We start from the raw sequence: 16,539 nt of genomic DNA, 5'->3' as shown, positions 1-16,539 counted from the left end.
AAAGAATGAATCGGGGGCCAAATACTACACAACTGTGTGAACACACGCAGCATTGTTTTCATTTATAGGGAGAGAGAAGCAGCAACCATATGGGGATATGTTTGTTTGTGGTCATAAAAAATAGACCACAGGGTGATTCTTTTGCAGGTTACACACTGTGGCACATGTTACCTGAGTGTTGTCGTGTGCTAAAAAGCTGAACAATGGGACAGGTTGCTTAATAAGGCCAGACTCTATTGACCATTATATTCACACGGCAGCATTTTGCTGTTACGTCATGCTCCTACAGCAGGGTTCCCCAATTAGTTTTCCCCACGGGCCGAATTATGTCTAGGGTACCAAGCCGAGGGCCACAACATTGCAGGGGGCGACGGCGGCGTTCCCGCTACTCCAGCGACAGTTGTCGTCGTTGTCGGGTGAAAATCTTGTATGTCCAAAACCGTTCGGTTTGAATTTATCATTTTAAAAAAGATTTAAACTAGTGAAAACAGCCGATCTACAAGCACACAACGCCTTGCACCGCGAGGCGTTGTGTGCTTGTAGATCTGCTGTTTTCACTACTTTTGTGCGACGGCCTTGTATGATTCGCGAAAGAACGTACACATTTGGAGATACGAGATTTCCACACGACAACGACGATATACTAGTGTTGTTGCTGCTCTTATACCACCATTATTACTGGGGTTGGTGGGGGCCAGACAGTAGCCCCCCGCGGGACGCAAATGGCCCGCGGGCCGCCTATTGGGGAACCCTCCACAGTATGATGTAAGGACAAAAAGCGCCGCTGCGAATAACGGTGTAACGAAAACGGTACCTCCATGTCTTCCCCTCGTCCTGTCACTTGTGTTAGAACTTGGGAAACGAGGCAGACTCGCTGGCAAGCGTCAGCCGTGCTGTCTCCCCATATGCACACATTAATGAGATCAATGCAGATCAAGGGAGGAGGAGAGGCGAGAGGAAGCTCATTAAGACTACAGGGACAGCCTAACTCTATTATTCCTATCACACCGCTGAACCAACGCACGCTGATGATGGGAATTAAGATGTCCTGGCCTGGTTCCACCCCACATCCCCACACCCCCACACACACCCCTGTCCAGGGCAGCAGAATGCGTCTGGGTTCGTCCTGTAGCTGCTGGGAAGGACAAACGGGGATAGAAGGAGCCTTTAGTGTTATCTTTACGGAGCGGCGTCGGCAGCGTGGGCTTGTTCGGGGCTCGGCAGTGTGACTATAGGGTGAAAACAAGGATAAACTGCAGAACTCGACTCTCTTTGCCACCGCGTGTTCCTCCTTTGAGCCACTTTGTGCAAATTCTAGGCAGCAGAAAACCGACAGAAAGCCCTGAGGTCGCTATTCTTCTCTCTCCCCCTCTCTCTCGCCAAGATAAAGCGGGAGCAATTTGACACACTGAAGTTCACTCCCTTGTTCCCACCATTACCCGCGGTCCCCATAAGCACACACATATCCAAACAGGCGTAATATCCAAAAAGGCGTATGGTTTTCAACTAAAAAAAAAAACAAGTTAGCGTTATCTTTCTTTCATGCAGTCTTTTTTGTCGTTTTTTGTTCTTTTCTTTTTTGTAACTGAAATTTGGTTTTTCTATGAGTCCTACTTACAGTATGTGGAATATTTCATATTCCAGAAATGTCTATCATTACATAGATGTCATCAAAAGTCCCTTTAATGTAACCCCCCATAGCAGTCAGAGAGATGAATAATTATTCAAATACTTCATGTTTAAATACTTGCTGGAGGGGAGCAGGCAAAATGCTACAGCTAGTTCTATGAGAGGCAATATGTTAAAAGTATGGTTAAGAGCACACTACACACCGTGCATATGAATTTGCACATAATCTGTATAGATTTTTAGTTTGTAGTTGTACTTGAATGTACATCGTTTCCGCAGCTGTGTGTGTGTGTGTGTGTGTGTGTGTGTGTGTGTGTGTGTGTGTGTGTGTGTGTGTGTGCGTGCGTGCGTGCGTGCGTGCGTGCGTGCGTGCGTGCGTGTGTGTGTGTGCATTAGATACTTATTGTCATGAAGTATCCAATAGGAATGAACTGTGAACATGTATGTTCATAGTCAACTGCACTAAGTGTATTTTATGTGTGGTTATGTATGTGTCATTATGTGTGCGTGTGTATGTGTGCGTGTGTATGTGTGCGTGTGTATGTGTGCGCGTGTATGCGTGCGAGCATGTGTGCGTTCGCATGTGTGTGTGTGTGTGTGTGTGTGTGTGTGTGTGTGTGTGTGTGTGTGTGTGTGTGTGTGTGTGTGTGTGTGTCCGCTCGTGCGCGCACGCCTGAGCACACACGTGCATGAAAGAATATATATGATACATGAAGATCGGATGCATCTGTTAAAATAGTACTGCAGGTGTAATGTGCAGTGGTGGACAGCAGTAGTAGTAGTAGTAGTAGTAGTAGTACACATTATATACAGACTGGATGAGAAGGCAAAGAGCTAAACACAGCATTGTTTCTCATGTTGGAATACTGTGGCACTGCTGACATTGTATGACCTTGTATTCCGAATGGTTACTGGGTTACTGTCACAAAAGTCTTTCTTTGTTGAAGTTATTTTAAATTATTTTTTAGTTTTCTCTTTTATTTTATTTTCTGGAAAAATAGTTTTTTTCCCCCCCCTGCCTCCTCCAGTGATTCTTAAAGGGGAATGAACCGTTTGTACAATTGATGTTCTCTTAATGATTGGTTTTGATTCTAATGATGCTTGTAGCTTGAAATCGCAGCTTGATTGAGTAACACCCTCCCATCGTACTTTTAGAACAGGGGCTAATACTGTAATACTTTACATTTTTGTCTTCCTACATGTCTCTAGTTTACGTTTTGGTATGATAACCCTTTCTGAGAAGTAGCTTAATTGATGTTATCACCCGCTAGAGTCGGTGTCCCATTAACTTGACTATACAGGTAAAAAAAAGGTAAAAAAAAGAATCTTTACGTAGCATATGAGGGGGTTTTTCATGATTCTGAATCCATTGCAAGCATCTGTTTTGCATGAAAAACATTCCTTGCGCTAAAAACGACGGTTTAGTGGTTTGAAAAAGTGATGAAAAGTGATGAGTCATCACTTTTCACACGTTTGAGGGGGCCGTTTTTGTGCAAAACAGATGCTTGCAATGGATTCAGCATCATGAAAAACCCCTATAGTTTGACCCAGAGCCCTGCAACGGGCGGGGTATCCGTGGGTACCCGACGGGTACCCGTGTTTGACGGGCGGGTACGGGCGGAATATATTCAACTATAAATTTGCGGGTACGGGGACGGGCGGTGCGCGACTAAACACGGGCGGGTGACATTTTACTGTGAAAATCAGACAACTGTTTCTGCCTAAAACAACGTCACAAGAGCGCACACATGCAGTGAGCAGCAGGACGACAGAACCATGGCATGCATGCATACAGCACTGTTTCCACCTAAACGTCAAGTGAAGTCACACACATGGAGCGGCGGCAGCCGGCTGGAGCGCACACACTCACAGTGAGGAGAACACCGAGTCACCGACACACAACTTAATAAAGTGGCCGCGAGTGATCTGCTTGCCTAGCGCGCGATGTAGTTGAAAGGTCCATGATTGTATAATATCCACGTGATTCCACGACTATTAGGAGTTCCTTTATTATCGTCACATCATGGGTCCGGTTTGGTTTAGATTACCTCGGGCTGTTTATCATGAGAGAACCAAGACAGACAGACAGCGAGTGGCGTTCCCTTCAGCTGTGAAAAGATGGATATGTGCTTCGCCGTATGACGGTGCGTGTCGAGCATAGCAGACATGCAAGCTCACAAAGCTGCAAGTTCCGACATGTTGTGAGCTTGTAGCTCTGATATTTTCAATGCGCGACACCGTCGTATGACAAATACAACTGCACAAAGCAGCGGAGGCAGAAAGCAGCAGCAGCAACAAGCTGTTGCGACAGTGTCAGATCATGATACAATTTTAAATTAGTATGATTGGTTTTAAAGGTTGTTCTACTTTATCCAAATAATAATAGACCTATTAATAATAGGCTTAATAACAGCATTTTCCGACGGCTTGCAGGGGGATCAACTTTGGAGTGAAAATGGAGTGCGATGCCATTGAAAGAACGCATGCACGGCTGTAGGCTATTTACTTTAATGCATGTAATCACGGGTAACGGGGCGGGCGACGGGTCCATTTTTTGACGGGCGGGGCGGGTCTGGTTTTGATTTTTTAATAATGACGGGTAGCGGGCGGTCCACGGATCTGATTAATGACGGGACGGGCGGGCGCGGGTTGTCAAAATTGGACCCGTGCAGGGCTCTGGTTGACCCCTCATATGCTACTTAAAGCAGATTCATTTTGAGCTTTTTTCCCCTGTATAGTAAAGTTAATGGGACACCGACTCTAGCGGGTGGTAACATCAATTAAGCTACTTCTCAGAAAGGGTTATCATACCAAATCCAAAAATGTTACGGTCACCTTAGGTGGTACCAAAATTTGTATTAGCCCCTGTACTATTTACTGCTGATTAGGCATCAGAAAGCTTCACCAATACGAATTAGATCCGAATCCAAACAACCCCCTCTGAACGAACCCTTTTGACTGGTTAAGACCACAATGGTTTCTCAGCATCAGGGACAAATCCTGCTCGTTGTGACCTCAGTGTGAAAGACGTGTTCCATTGGTCCTGAGGTGGTTACAGTATCAGAAGTGATACGTCCACTGTCTCTCTTCATTTGACATTGATCCTCTTCTGGCAGGAAGTCAGGCATGCATTGGTTTCAGGTTTAAGAAAAACGAAACAAAACGAAACGAGAAAAAAAACTTGAGATGAAGTCGTCCTCCGCGTGGAGATCGTTTCAGTTTTGTGTTTTAATATTGAAGATAAGGAGATGGGAAGGTGATGCCAGGTCCATGCCTGCACAACGTTCCCCTAGTAGTTATAAAAAGGAGGTTATGAAGTCTATACTGTATAACCAGAATGCTCTGAGGAGCTGATACATCATTGACATATGTGTGTATAAATATTAGTTAGCATCCAGCAGTTCAAATTTGATATATGATTTTTTCTTTTTTGGCAAACGTCTTTCCTCGTGTTTTCACATCTTCAGGTTCATGTTTAAAATGCCTCGTGTGCTTCCTTGACGTCCGCACACTGTTTACGATAAACGTTCTTTTAAGGATTGGATCGATCTCCCCTTTCGATATCCCCTATAGACGCTTTCATGGAAGCGTCCATTTTTTTTTACCTCTCTCTCTCTCAGAGTTCAACGAACACTCTGGGATTTGACCGGGTGGATCGCTACATTCCAGGGGAGCTCTCACAGGTACACTTCGCGGCGCGACAGCGTGAGGCAGGAGGTGGTCTTGTAGTCGCCTCCCGTCCGCGTCAGCGGGATGACCTCGGGGGTGTTCTGGCCTCCCTCGCTCCCCTCCTCGTCCTGGTGGCACCGCCCAAAGCCCGCGCTGCTGAACGTGTCGTAGGACGCCGAGGTCATCTTCCGGTTCAGGAGGTTGCGGTTGTGGTCGCCCAGGTTCCTGTTGCTGCCGCCGCCCAGGCTGCCCAGGGAATCCCCGTTGGCCATGGGTAACCTCTGGCCTCCTCCTCCTCCGCCGACCACCTGTAGTAGAGTTTTATACCACTGTCAATATATGTGCTACTGTGTTTAAGTTACTTTCCACAACAAGACTGACTTGATAGCAGCTGTCCATCCGGACAGCTGCCCCATGCTTACTCCTACGTCACCAGTCCATGTATGGAAGACTCTTCACAACAAACGTTATCTTTAGACACTGTCTACTAGACCAGAGGTTCCCAAACGTTTTTGGCTCGGGGCACCCCTCTAAATATGTTTCATCTGATGCACCCCTACATTATATTCCTAATTTTCACTCCCAGCACCTTATATTTATAGCATATTTTAGCGATTATGTTGCGAGGAAAACATTGAGATAATAGCCCTTTTGGTTAGAACTGACTGAAAATAACTTTGTACTTCAAGTTTAAAATGATACTAAATATATTTTAAATATTCAAATAAATGTCAAATATTATCAAATTATCTCGCGGCACCCCTGGACTGCCGTCGCGGCACCCCAGGTGCCCTGTCACCCACTTTGAAAACCCCTGTACTAGACACACCTTGAGCTATTCTTGTGACACTGTTTCCTACAAGAAGAGACTTGCCTGACAGTCTGGAGGAACACTATGCATGCGTGTTTTGCCTCGAGAGCTCTCATTTATTGTTTAATACATAAATTGTATTCATATTCACTCTACCTTGTGGAAATTGAATTCTATATTAGAGTAAGGTTTCATAGAATCCACTACACACCCCGGGTTCGGAGCTCCCCGCGCTGCCGGCACTCTCGCTGTCGCTCTCCTGGTCGTGTCCGCCGCGGAGGTTGTTGTTGTCGTCTCCCGGGGCGAAGGTGGAGAGCCGCGGGGGGTCGCTGCCGTGGCGCTGGCGCTGGCACGGCGACGGGCGGACGGGCATCCAGCAGGTGTCGGAGTGGCCGAACTCGTCGCATTCCCTGGTGCACTTTCCTGTGAGGGTCACGTCTGGCAGCTGTCTGGCATCTGGACAGGAAGAACAGACAGAAGATAGAAAGGGGAATTGATGACGGACAGAAAGGCACATAAGGCACATTATCATCACTGTCGGGAAGAAACCTTGTATCTCCAAGTTTTGGTGAATTTGTATGTTTTGTTTTTTCACATTAAAGTAAAGCCCTGCTTCATCATACAAGACTGTCGCACAAAACTAGTGAAAATAGCAGATCTACAAGCACACAACGCCTTGCACCGCAAGGCATTGTGTGCTTGTAGATCAGCTATTCTACCACTTTTTGTGGTCACATGGTCAGATACTGGATTCTGATTGGCTTAAAACAGTGGTAAATCAGTCAACAACCTTGAGTTGGCTCATAACTAAATAACCTTGCAAGTTACAATTGTGATTTCTTTCATTTATATGGTAGAAGTGGTAGAAAAGCAATTTACCATTCGAGGGTTGTGGGTTGTTGGCTTTGCCTCGTGCCACAACCCTGAAACGGTGGTAAATCAGCCAACAACCCACTCCCTCTCATGTGAAATGGCTTACTTTTCCCTAGTTTAAATCATTTTTAAAATGATAAATACAAAACGGAACGTTTTTTTTACATACAAGCATCCACCCGACAACAACGATATGTAAAACTGTCGTATATATAGGAGACATTATGTGAAGGAGGAGGCCGTTGGAAGGGTGGGAGGGTGAAGGTTAGAGGAGAGGGTAACATTTGCACAGAGAATAGTGCTGTGGGAGCAAAGCTAATTCAGAAATGTGCTGACAACGATCAAACAACAAGAATGTTTACTACCAATCCCAACAGCGCTCCATATGGGATTAAAGATTAAAGGTCCGCTCAGGTCAACCCAAATCACCTTTCTTGCATACCGTAGATCTTTCCATGCATGGAACGGATAATGTGCATTAGCATATTTTCCAAACCCTTAAACGTGGGGCTAAAGTGTAGCGAAATGCTAATGTCTTCCAGGGTCAAGTGTCAGAGGTTAATGATGATACTCTATGTAAACTAGTCAGTTACAGCATATTATTGACAGTAGACAAGGATGATGATAAATGAGGCATACGTGACCTGTTTGTCGTGTGTGTGTGTGTGTGTGTGTGTGTGTGTGTGTGTGTGTGTGTGTGTGTGTGAGAGAGAGAGCGAGCACATTGTATTATTTTGTAGTATATTTCCTTTGTTCTGAGGTGGAGTTGGTGAGAGGTGGAGACTAAAGCTTTGTATTTATTCTAACATAATCTGTAATCTTCCTTTTTTGGCTGTAATAAATCTAAGTTCAGTTTTCGACTCCTTTGTCCTTTTCGTTTACCTTGCGGCCCTCACACCCCTATACTAAGGGTGACAACGCAGTGAAATATCTACAGAAGAACTAATGAAGAGTCAGTCTTTCAGACCTCGCTTTGCAACATCCGCATTGCAATAATGAGTTATTGTGTTGTGTGCACATGCACACACCAGAGGCAGATTTGCATTTGCGGCCAAACATAAACAAACAATTAGGATTCCTTCCCCTCAGCTCCTCCCGAGTGGCCTTTTGCTAGTGAAGCCACCAAAGAGACAGCATGTCAGCAAGCACATGGTGTCATGGACAGGCTGGAGGCTTGATTCAGCATGGGAGAAACATAGTACAATGAATGAATGAATGAATGAATGAATGAATGAATGAATGAATGAATGAACGAATGAATGAATGAATGAACGCACAAACAAATAAACCAAAAAATACCCGTATTTTCCGGACTATAAGGCGCACCGGACTATAAGGCGCACTGTCAATGAATGGTCTATTTTCTAACTGTTTTCATATATAAGGCGCACCGGACTATAAGGCGCACATAATAGACGCTACCGTTGCGTTATGCATCCAACAGATGGAGCTGTGCTAAAGGGAATGTCAATGTCAATGAATGATCCATACTGTATATAAGGGACACTGGACTATAAGGCGCACTGTAGTTTTTTGAGAAAATTAAAGGCTTTTAAGTGCGCCTTATAGTCCGGAAAATACGGTAAATGAATAGCTTGAGAAGTTAGTCACAAAGCTAGAAGCAAAAAACTAACAAAAAAAGAATTGTGTCAACGTGTTAAAAAATAAAAATAGATCACTTTACACTTCACACAACACATGTGCGCGCACACGCACACACACACACACACACACACACACACACAAACGCACGCGCGTGTGCTCACACACGTGCCACAAAGTAATACAGTAGTACTAAGAACAATAAGGGAAATATTAATCTGCTTTATTTTGGTCACGACTGTCAACAACCGTGTGTGTGTGTGTGTGTGTGTGTGTGTGTGTGTGTGTGTGTGTGTGTGTGTGTGTGTGTGTGTGTGTGTGTGTGTGTGTGTGTGTATGTGTGTGCGCGCGCTCGCACAACTCAGCTTGCCATGACATTGCTTTCGTGACTTTGCATTTGTTTGAAATTGGCTGGTTTCTGTGTGTTTGTGTGGCTTCCTGCCTGCCATGTATCTGTATGTGTGTGTTTGTGTGCCTTCCTGCCTGCATCATCTGTATGTGTGTGTTTGTGTGCCTTCCTGCCTGCATGTATCTGTATGTGTGTGTTTGTGTGCCTTCCTGCCTGCATCATCTGTATGTGTGTGTTTGTGTGCCTTCCTGCCTGCATGTATCTGTATGTGTGTGTTTGTGTGCCTTCCTGCCTGCATGTATCTGTATGTGTGTGTATGTATGTGCATGTATCTGTATGTGTGTGTTTGTGTTGTGCCATGTTATACTCGGTACGTGTGTCTGCATTGTCAAACCCTGACCTTTGAGAGTTCCAAAACAACACCATCAATGAACACTGAGGAATTTACTGTGTGTGTGTGTGTGTGTGTGTGTGTGTGTGTGTGTGTGTGTGTGTGTGTGTGTGTGTGTGTGTGTGTGTGTGTGCGTGCGTGCGCATGTGTGTGTGCGTGTGTGTGCGTGCACAATGTAGAAATACTAAAACATTTAAAAATATATATTAAAAATGTGCTCGAGTTTGCCCCCCCCAAAGAAAATCTTCAAAATCTACAAAGTAACTTGTTTTAAAACAACTAGCCCTTACCCGTTCAAAGATATGAGCTCCAAAATGATGTGCAGTGTGTGGGTTATGGGATGTGCACTGTGCATACAGTATATGAGGGATGGAAAGTAACTTTAACCATTTAACCATTTAACGGCTACAGAGATACTGTGTACCGATCTGCATGATTTTTGGACAACATCTGTAAGAGGGCCAGAACCCCCCCCCCCCCCCCCCCCCCCCCGCCCGCCCGCCCGCCTGCACACACACACACACACACTCCCCCCCCGTGTGTGTGTGTGTGTGTGTGTGGGTTTGTGTGTGATTGTGCATGGCCTGAACAACAGCGCCCCTCCCTTAACATGTGTGGTCACAAAAGGTACTGTAGGCTAAATAGATATAGATACACCATAAAAATGCTATTATACAGCATACGATTTGTGAAAGTGACAAACGGGCTTCACAGTTCTGTCAGGTGTGTTCATATGCTGATGGTGATGCGATTTCAGATCAATTGCTCCAGCCACTGAGGAGAAACGCTGTTTCAGACAGACAGACAGACAGACAGACAGACAGACAGACAGACAGACACTCACTCACTCACTCAGACAGACAGACAGACACTCACTCACTCACTCAGACATTCGCAAAATTATAGTATAGATTGTAGTGTAGTAAAAGTGCAATATTGCCGGTGAAATGTAGTTGATTAGAATTAAAAGTACAGAAAATTGGAGTTGGAAATACTCCAGTAAAGTAAAAAAATCAAACCATCAGTTCGAAGTAGAGCAGTGAATTTGAGCAGCTACAATATATACCCTGTGTGTGTGTGTGTGTGTGTGTGTGTGTGTGTGTGTGTGTGTGTGTGTGTCTACTAGGCTGCGCAACAGTGCCCTTCTGGTCACCCAGCGGTATTGCAGCTGTTCATGCTGCACAAGACAGGGTTGAGGACAGGAAGACACACTAAGTCAAACTGGTACACATGCACGTCTTTCTCACCGTTCTCCACGTGCTCCTCCTCCCCCACGCTGCCCTCGGGGGTGGTCCTCTCGTAGCCCTCCTCCGGCAGCGGCAGGGCACCGAGACGCGGCCCGGACGAACTCTTGCTGCTGGGCGTCTCTGAGTCCTCCATGCCGCTGTCATAGCAGACCCCGTCCTGAGGCTGGCTGACCACGGAGAAGGTCACCCGCCGCAGGGTCCCCTGTGGAGGGGGAAGAAGTATTCACATTCTTTACTTATAAGTAAAAACATCAACACAGCAATGTAGAAGTACTCCGTTACAAGTAAAAGTCCGGAGTTCAGAGTTTACTTTAGTAAAAGTTCAAATGTATTGGTATAAAAATTTACCAAAAGTCATTGTGAAGAATGTTTTCACAACTTCAAAATGTATATATTTCTTTGGTTGAAAATAGACGATCTACAAGCTCACAATGCGTCTCAATGTGACACATTGTGAGCTTGTAGATCTGTATATACTGTAGGGCTGAAGTGGTTATCTGGTTAATGTACTGCATGTTTTGTAATAATAATCCAAATCTACAAAGTAACTAGTAACTAAAGTTTTCATACTGTATAATTGTAATAGAGTAAAAGTACACTATTTTCCTCTGAGATGTAGTGGAGTAGAAGTAAAAATATTGAAAATTGGAAATACTCCAAATAAAGTAAAAGTACCTCAAAACTGTACAGTAGTAAGTAGATGTACAGTGAGGGGGAGAAAAAAAACAACAATCCCAACCACAATATGGGATTACCGTAATCACCCAGGGTTCATAATCTGAGATTGTAAATCTCAATATGGGATTAACCACTTAAACCCTATTTCAAAAACAGAGAAAATAGCCGACCCACAAGCTCAAAACGAGGACATGCCATGAGCTTGGAGATCGGCTATTTTCTCTGCGTTGCCTTTGAAGGCAAACTGTAATGGCGCGCCTATAATGACATGCCCCAGAATAGCGATGCCAGGTTGAAAATGGTTAATCATCTAGGGGTCCCTAATCTGAGATTCCAAAACTGGGGATTATAGGGTGAGTGGGGCAGGGGTCTGCAATGACAAAACGTTATTATCTCCTCACGTTTGCCTCGATTATATGAGCTAAAGCAGCTGCAAAGTAATCAACCAATCGCGGCATTGCTTCTGAGTTTTTAATATGTTTTAATCCGTTCAGGCCTCTAATTATTTAATGATTTAACTATTGAAAAATAGCAGATATACAAGCTCACAGCGCGGCACTGAGTGCCGCGCTGCGAGCTTGTAGATCTGCTATTTTTGAAAAAGTGTGTGCAAATCTTTGAATGTATTTTTAAAGTTAGAGTTTGTAACTCAAAGGTTTTCTTCTGGGGGGGTCCCTGGAACTAAATATTTTGAGATGGGGGTCCGTGGCCAAACACATATCATTTTGGTTGTCCTTCACATGACACTGACATAGTAGTCTCTCAAGAACAGACTCAAGAACTGAGCTCCAGTTAAGTAAAAAGGACCTTTGACCTTTGACGATGGCTAGCCAGATTGCTGACATAGAAACCTAGGTTTTTCGAAAAAAACCTTAGAAGGATTCAAAAGACACTTATAGAATCGGGTCAAAATTCAAATTTTCACGATTTTTAAAAAATAGCAGATCTACAAGCTCGCAGCGCGGCACTCGGTGCCGCGCTGTGAGCTTGTATATCTGCTATTTTCCAATAGTTAAAGCATAAAATAATAAACGGAATAACGTGTGCCCGGACTAAATAGGTTAATATGTTTTTACATGACTGCTCGAGGCCAAATGGATGTTTACTTAACCCACAGCTACTGTTGGAAGAGCGTGGGGCCTTGGAGACACGCATGTTTCCCTCTCCGGACCCTCTCTCTCTCTCTCTATCTGTGCCAGTGGTACGGGGCCAGTGGTAGCAGCTGGGTAATACGGTGCACGGTAATCACCGCCTACTTTATGAAGTGTGCTAAAACCGCCCATTTGGGCTGCAAGAGCTTTTGGATTGGAACTCTTATTAAAGTATATTAAAGGCTAATAAAAAAAGAAGCCACTGACGGGGACCCAGTGGGGCTTTTAACCACAGGCTGTCACTCGTGAATTAACTCATTGTCTGCGACTCACCACCACCACCAGTGACAATTAAAAGCTTGTGAGATATATATGAGATACTTAAATGGTTTCCTGTGAAAATAAGCTTAGTCTTTTCATGGATCTCCTTTTAGTAGACCTTGTACCAGTGAACTGTACCATCATGAAACTGTACCTTTTCCTATGCAAACTTCTAATAAAGTCTTCAATCAATCAAAAAATGACTCCACCATGACAATGGTGGCCAGTTTTGCTCATGTGACATACACGTGTGCACACACGCACACGCATGCGAACGCGCACGCACACACACACACACACACACACACACACACACACACACACACACACACACACACACACACACACACACACACACACACACACACACACACACACACACACACGCACACACAACCAGAGGACCAGGAGAATAGTCTTCACCAGATAATGGTCTTCACAACTTTCCTCCCATGTCTCTCTCTTTCACAATGGGCCTGATCCATCAATCTGGTCGTAAATATAGTGTAAATAATGTGACTACATTTCTGTCTCATCTTCAAAATCCCAGACAAAAAAACGTTGCTGAATCTGACCCTAACTTGGGAATTGTCCTACTACTAAATGCCAGTAGGATCAAAATATGGGTGTAATTTGGCCGTAAAGTGCTTGATGAATCGGGCCCGATGTCTATTTCGCTCATTCTACCATATCGTTGTTGTCCGGTGGAAACCTTGTATGTCTAAAACTCTTCGTTTTGCATTTATCGTTTAAAAAATGATTTAAACTAGTGAAAACAGCCGATCTACAAGCCCGCGAGGCGTTGTGTGCTTGTAGATCGTCTGTTTTCACTACCTTTGTGCGACTTTACTTTAAGAAAAAACGTACAAATTTGAAACTTGGAGATACGAGGTTTCTGCCCGACAGTGACGATATGGTCCCCACAAGTACACACACGCACGCACGCACGCACGCACGCACGCACGCACGCACGCACGCACGCACACACACACACACACACACACACACACACACACACACACACACACACACACACACACACACACACACACACACACACACACACACACACACACACACACACACACACTCACTTACAGAATGAGCTCCATGTACGGTATGTCTTAACTTGTACCTGCACACATGCATCACCATGGTCTATTTAGAAGACTAGTTCCCCACATTTAAGGCTGAAGAATCTAATACGACCATGCAGAGAGAACATCCCAGAGTTCAATGACTGCGACAGTGCCTGCAGGGATCAAGCCCATTTCTACACCACGACACCCCTCCTATCTCGTCCCTCGCTCATTCATCTGCGCGCAAAAATTACTACGCTGCCAATTTAGATCTCCCTTGAAAACAGACACCCTGCAGAGACGAAGTGTGGGGAACAGGGGGGGAAAAGCACGGATTTGGAGCAGGAAAAGACTTCCAACACCAACGTTGCTTTAGGATAATCTGGGTTGAGACTGACGGGACGGCTGGATAAAGGCTGTACTGTGATTCCTCTCTTCCTAAGCAGCGCTACAAGATAGGGAATGTATGAGCACCTCACCTAATGAACATGGTAGGAGAGAACGGAGGGGTCTTCTACCAACACGGGTTCTCAACCTTTCCAGGCAGCGACACCCTAAATAATCATATTTTAACTGGTGACACCCCTCACCCTGACGAGCACTAAGAGTTGAGGCATTATATTTTGTATAACACGGTTCTACTGTGAAAATAGCAGATCTACATCTGTAGATTGGCTATTATCACAATTTCTGACTCTACTATTTGGCAATTTTGCCAATGTTTAATTTGTCATTTTAGAGGTATTTAAAAAGTCCTCAAATTGTCACTATAGAAATGTGCAGATACCCTATATACACTTAAACTTTATCTTGGTTTGTTTACTGCTGAGGGAGAAAACAATGTTGCACATTAAGCTAAACATCTGGGGACCCCCCAAAATAATTTGGGGACCCCCTGGGGGACCCGACCCACAGGTTGAGAGCCGCTGTTCTACAAGACGAAAGAAGGGAGGGAACAGCAGCACATTTAATTAGGCGAGGGGGGAACATGACGATGCATTTCTCCACGAGTCTCAGATGAAAGGAGACAGGGAGAGAGACATAGAGAGAGACATAGAGAGAGAGAGACCAGGAATCTGGTTGAAAGAGAGATAACACAAAGTGTAGTTTGCATTATTTATTATTTATCAGCAGTGTCCCTATCTAAGCCCCTCCACGAACATGTCCATGTTTTTAGCGCATTATTTTACAGCAGTCTAATAAATAGGGTCATGGCCCTAGACATCCCCCCCAGAAAGCTATATATATGTCAAGCTCTTTCACACACCGCCTGAAGAGGACTTGAGCCACAAGAGGCACCGCCTGTTATATAAATATAACACTGAAAAACGAAACAAAACTAAAAAAAAGAGGCACCGCAGAACGAGTCGCCGTGCCGAGCATTGCGAAGTCACATTCGGCCGACTCACCGATAGATAGAGATGCTCCGATTGCGATTTTTGGGGCCGATCACCGATCAACTGGAATCAGTATCTGCCGATAACGATATTCCCGGTCACAGCGTCAAATCCATAAATTCTTCTAGTTATTGTGTTATTATAGCAGCAATTATATATTTAATGATTCTTCTTACAAAACATTGACATTGTATATTAAGTATAAACAGGAGATTGCAGGCTGAGGTCCTTTAGTATCCAATTCAACTTGTAGTTGAAGTTGAGGTTACATCCAGTCCCACAGATAAATATTGTGAAAATAGCTGATCTAGCTTGTAGATCGGCAAAGCCAATAGAGGAAAAGCTGATACCGATCAAAGCCAATTGAGGCATTATTGGCCGATCACGATCACTCACCGATCAATCGGCACATCTCTACCGATAGAGGCAGAATCGCAAATCGTCCCACCGGTACGAGGAGCACTCCTCGGTACCGCCGACACGCCGTTTCTTTTTTTGACAGGGGGGCGCGGAAGGTCATCTCAAAGAAAACGAGCACTCCTTTTTCAATCTGACAGGTTTTTCGGATACAAACATATATACAAGTTCACAACATGTACAAGTTCACAGCGAGCCATATCGCGTTGAAGCAGTGGCGCCACGGCGCCATGCAGTGAAGCCAGCCCTCTCGCCTCCCATCTCACCTGCACGAGTATTGTTAGCAATAAGAGAATCACAGACAGACAGACAGGACATAAGAGAGACGGATGAAGAGGGAGAGATGCGGAAGGAGACAGGGAGACTCTCTCTGCACAATAGGCAGGCAGGATTAATAGGAGAATATCATTGCTGTCAGGCAGAGACCTTGTATGTCTATGTTTCGACTTTCTATGCTTTTTCTTAAATGAATGCCCTTTACCCCACCATACAGGACCGCCACAAAAGTATAGTGAAAATAGGTGGTCTGCAAGCTCACAACTTGCAGACCGGCTATCTTACTATTTTTTTTTTATTTTGTAATAATAATTAAAAAATAAGAACAGTTTTGGACATACAAGGTTTCCACCCGACAGTGAACGATATGAGAACCCAGGCTCCGCTGCAAGGTGGGAGGTGATTGCCAAGCATGACATCGCTGTCGAGCGGAAACCTCGTATCTCCAAGTTTCAAATGTGTACGTTCTTTCGCAAAGTAAAGCCCTGCTTCATCATACAAGGCGGTCGCACAAAAGTAGTGAAAACAGCCGATCTACAAGCACACAGAGGCGTTGTGTGCTTGTAGATCGCCGTTTTCACTAGCTTCAATCACTTTTAAAATGATAAATGCAAAACGAACGGTTTTGGACATACAGGGTTTACTGTCAATATTCCAGGATGACCTCCCACTTGGGTAATGACGCCCCCTGGCGATCATTCAGAGAAAC

At 44.7% G+C, this 16,539-nt stretch overlaps 1 protein-coding gene across 1 annotated transcript in view; it reads right to left on the bottom strand.

Moving 5' to 3' along the window:
• Window positions 1-5,306: 5,306 nt before the first annotated feature.
• Window positions 5,307-16,539, bottom strand: part of pcdh7a (protocadherin 7a) — a gene marked incomplete at both ends in the record, with an annotated part of 76,418 nt that continues 65,185 nt past the window's right edge. Inside the window, 3 exons of the mRNA XM_080722238.1 lie at window positions 5,307-5,606; window positions 6,321-6,565; window positions 10,572-10,773. Coding sequence (XP_080578364.1) covers window positions 5,307-5,606; window positions 6,321-6,565; window positions 10,572-10,773 — 747 coding nt within the window. The remainder of the gene's footprint in view (window positions 5,607-6,320; window positions 6,566-10,571; window positions 10,774-16,539) is intronic.

The sequence above is a fragment of the Nannobrachium achirus genome (genome assembly GCF_963921795.1).
Source record: "Nannobrachium achirus genome assembly, chromosome: 3".
Lineage (NCBI taxonomy): Eukaryota > Metazoa > Chordata > Actinopteri > Myctophiformes > Myctophidae > Nannobrachium > Nannobrachium achirus.
Note: the sequence above shows the minus strand (reverse complement) of the source record. Positions and strands in the feature narration are given on the sequence as shown.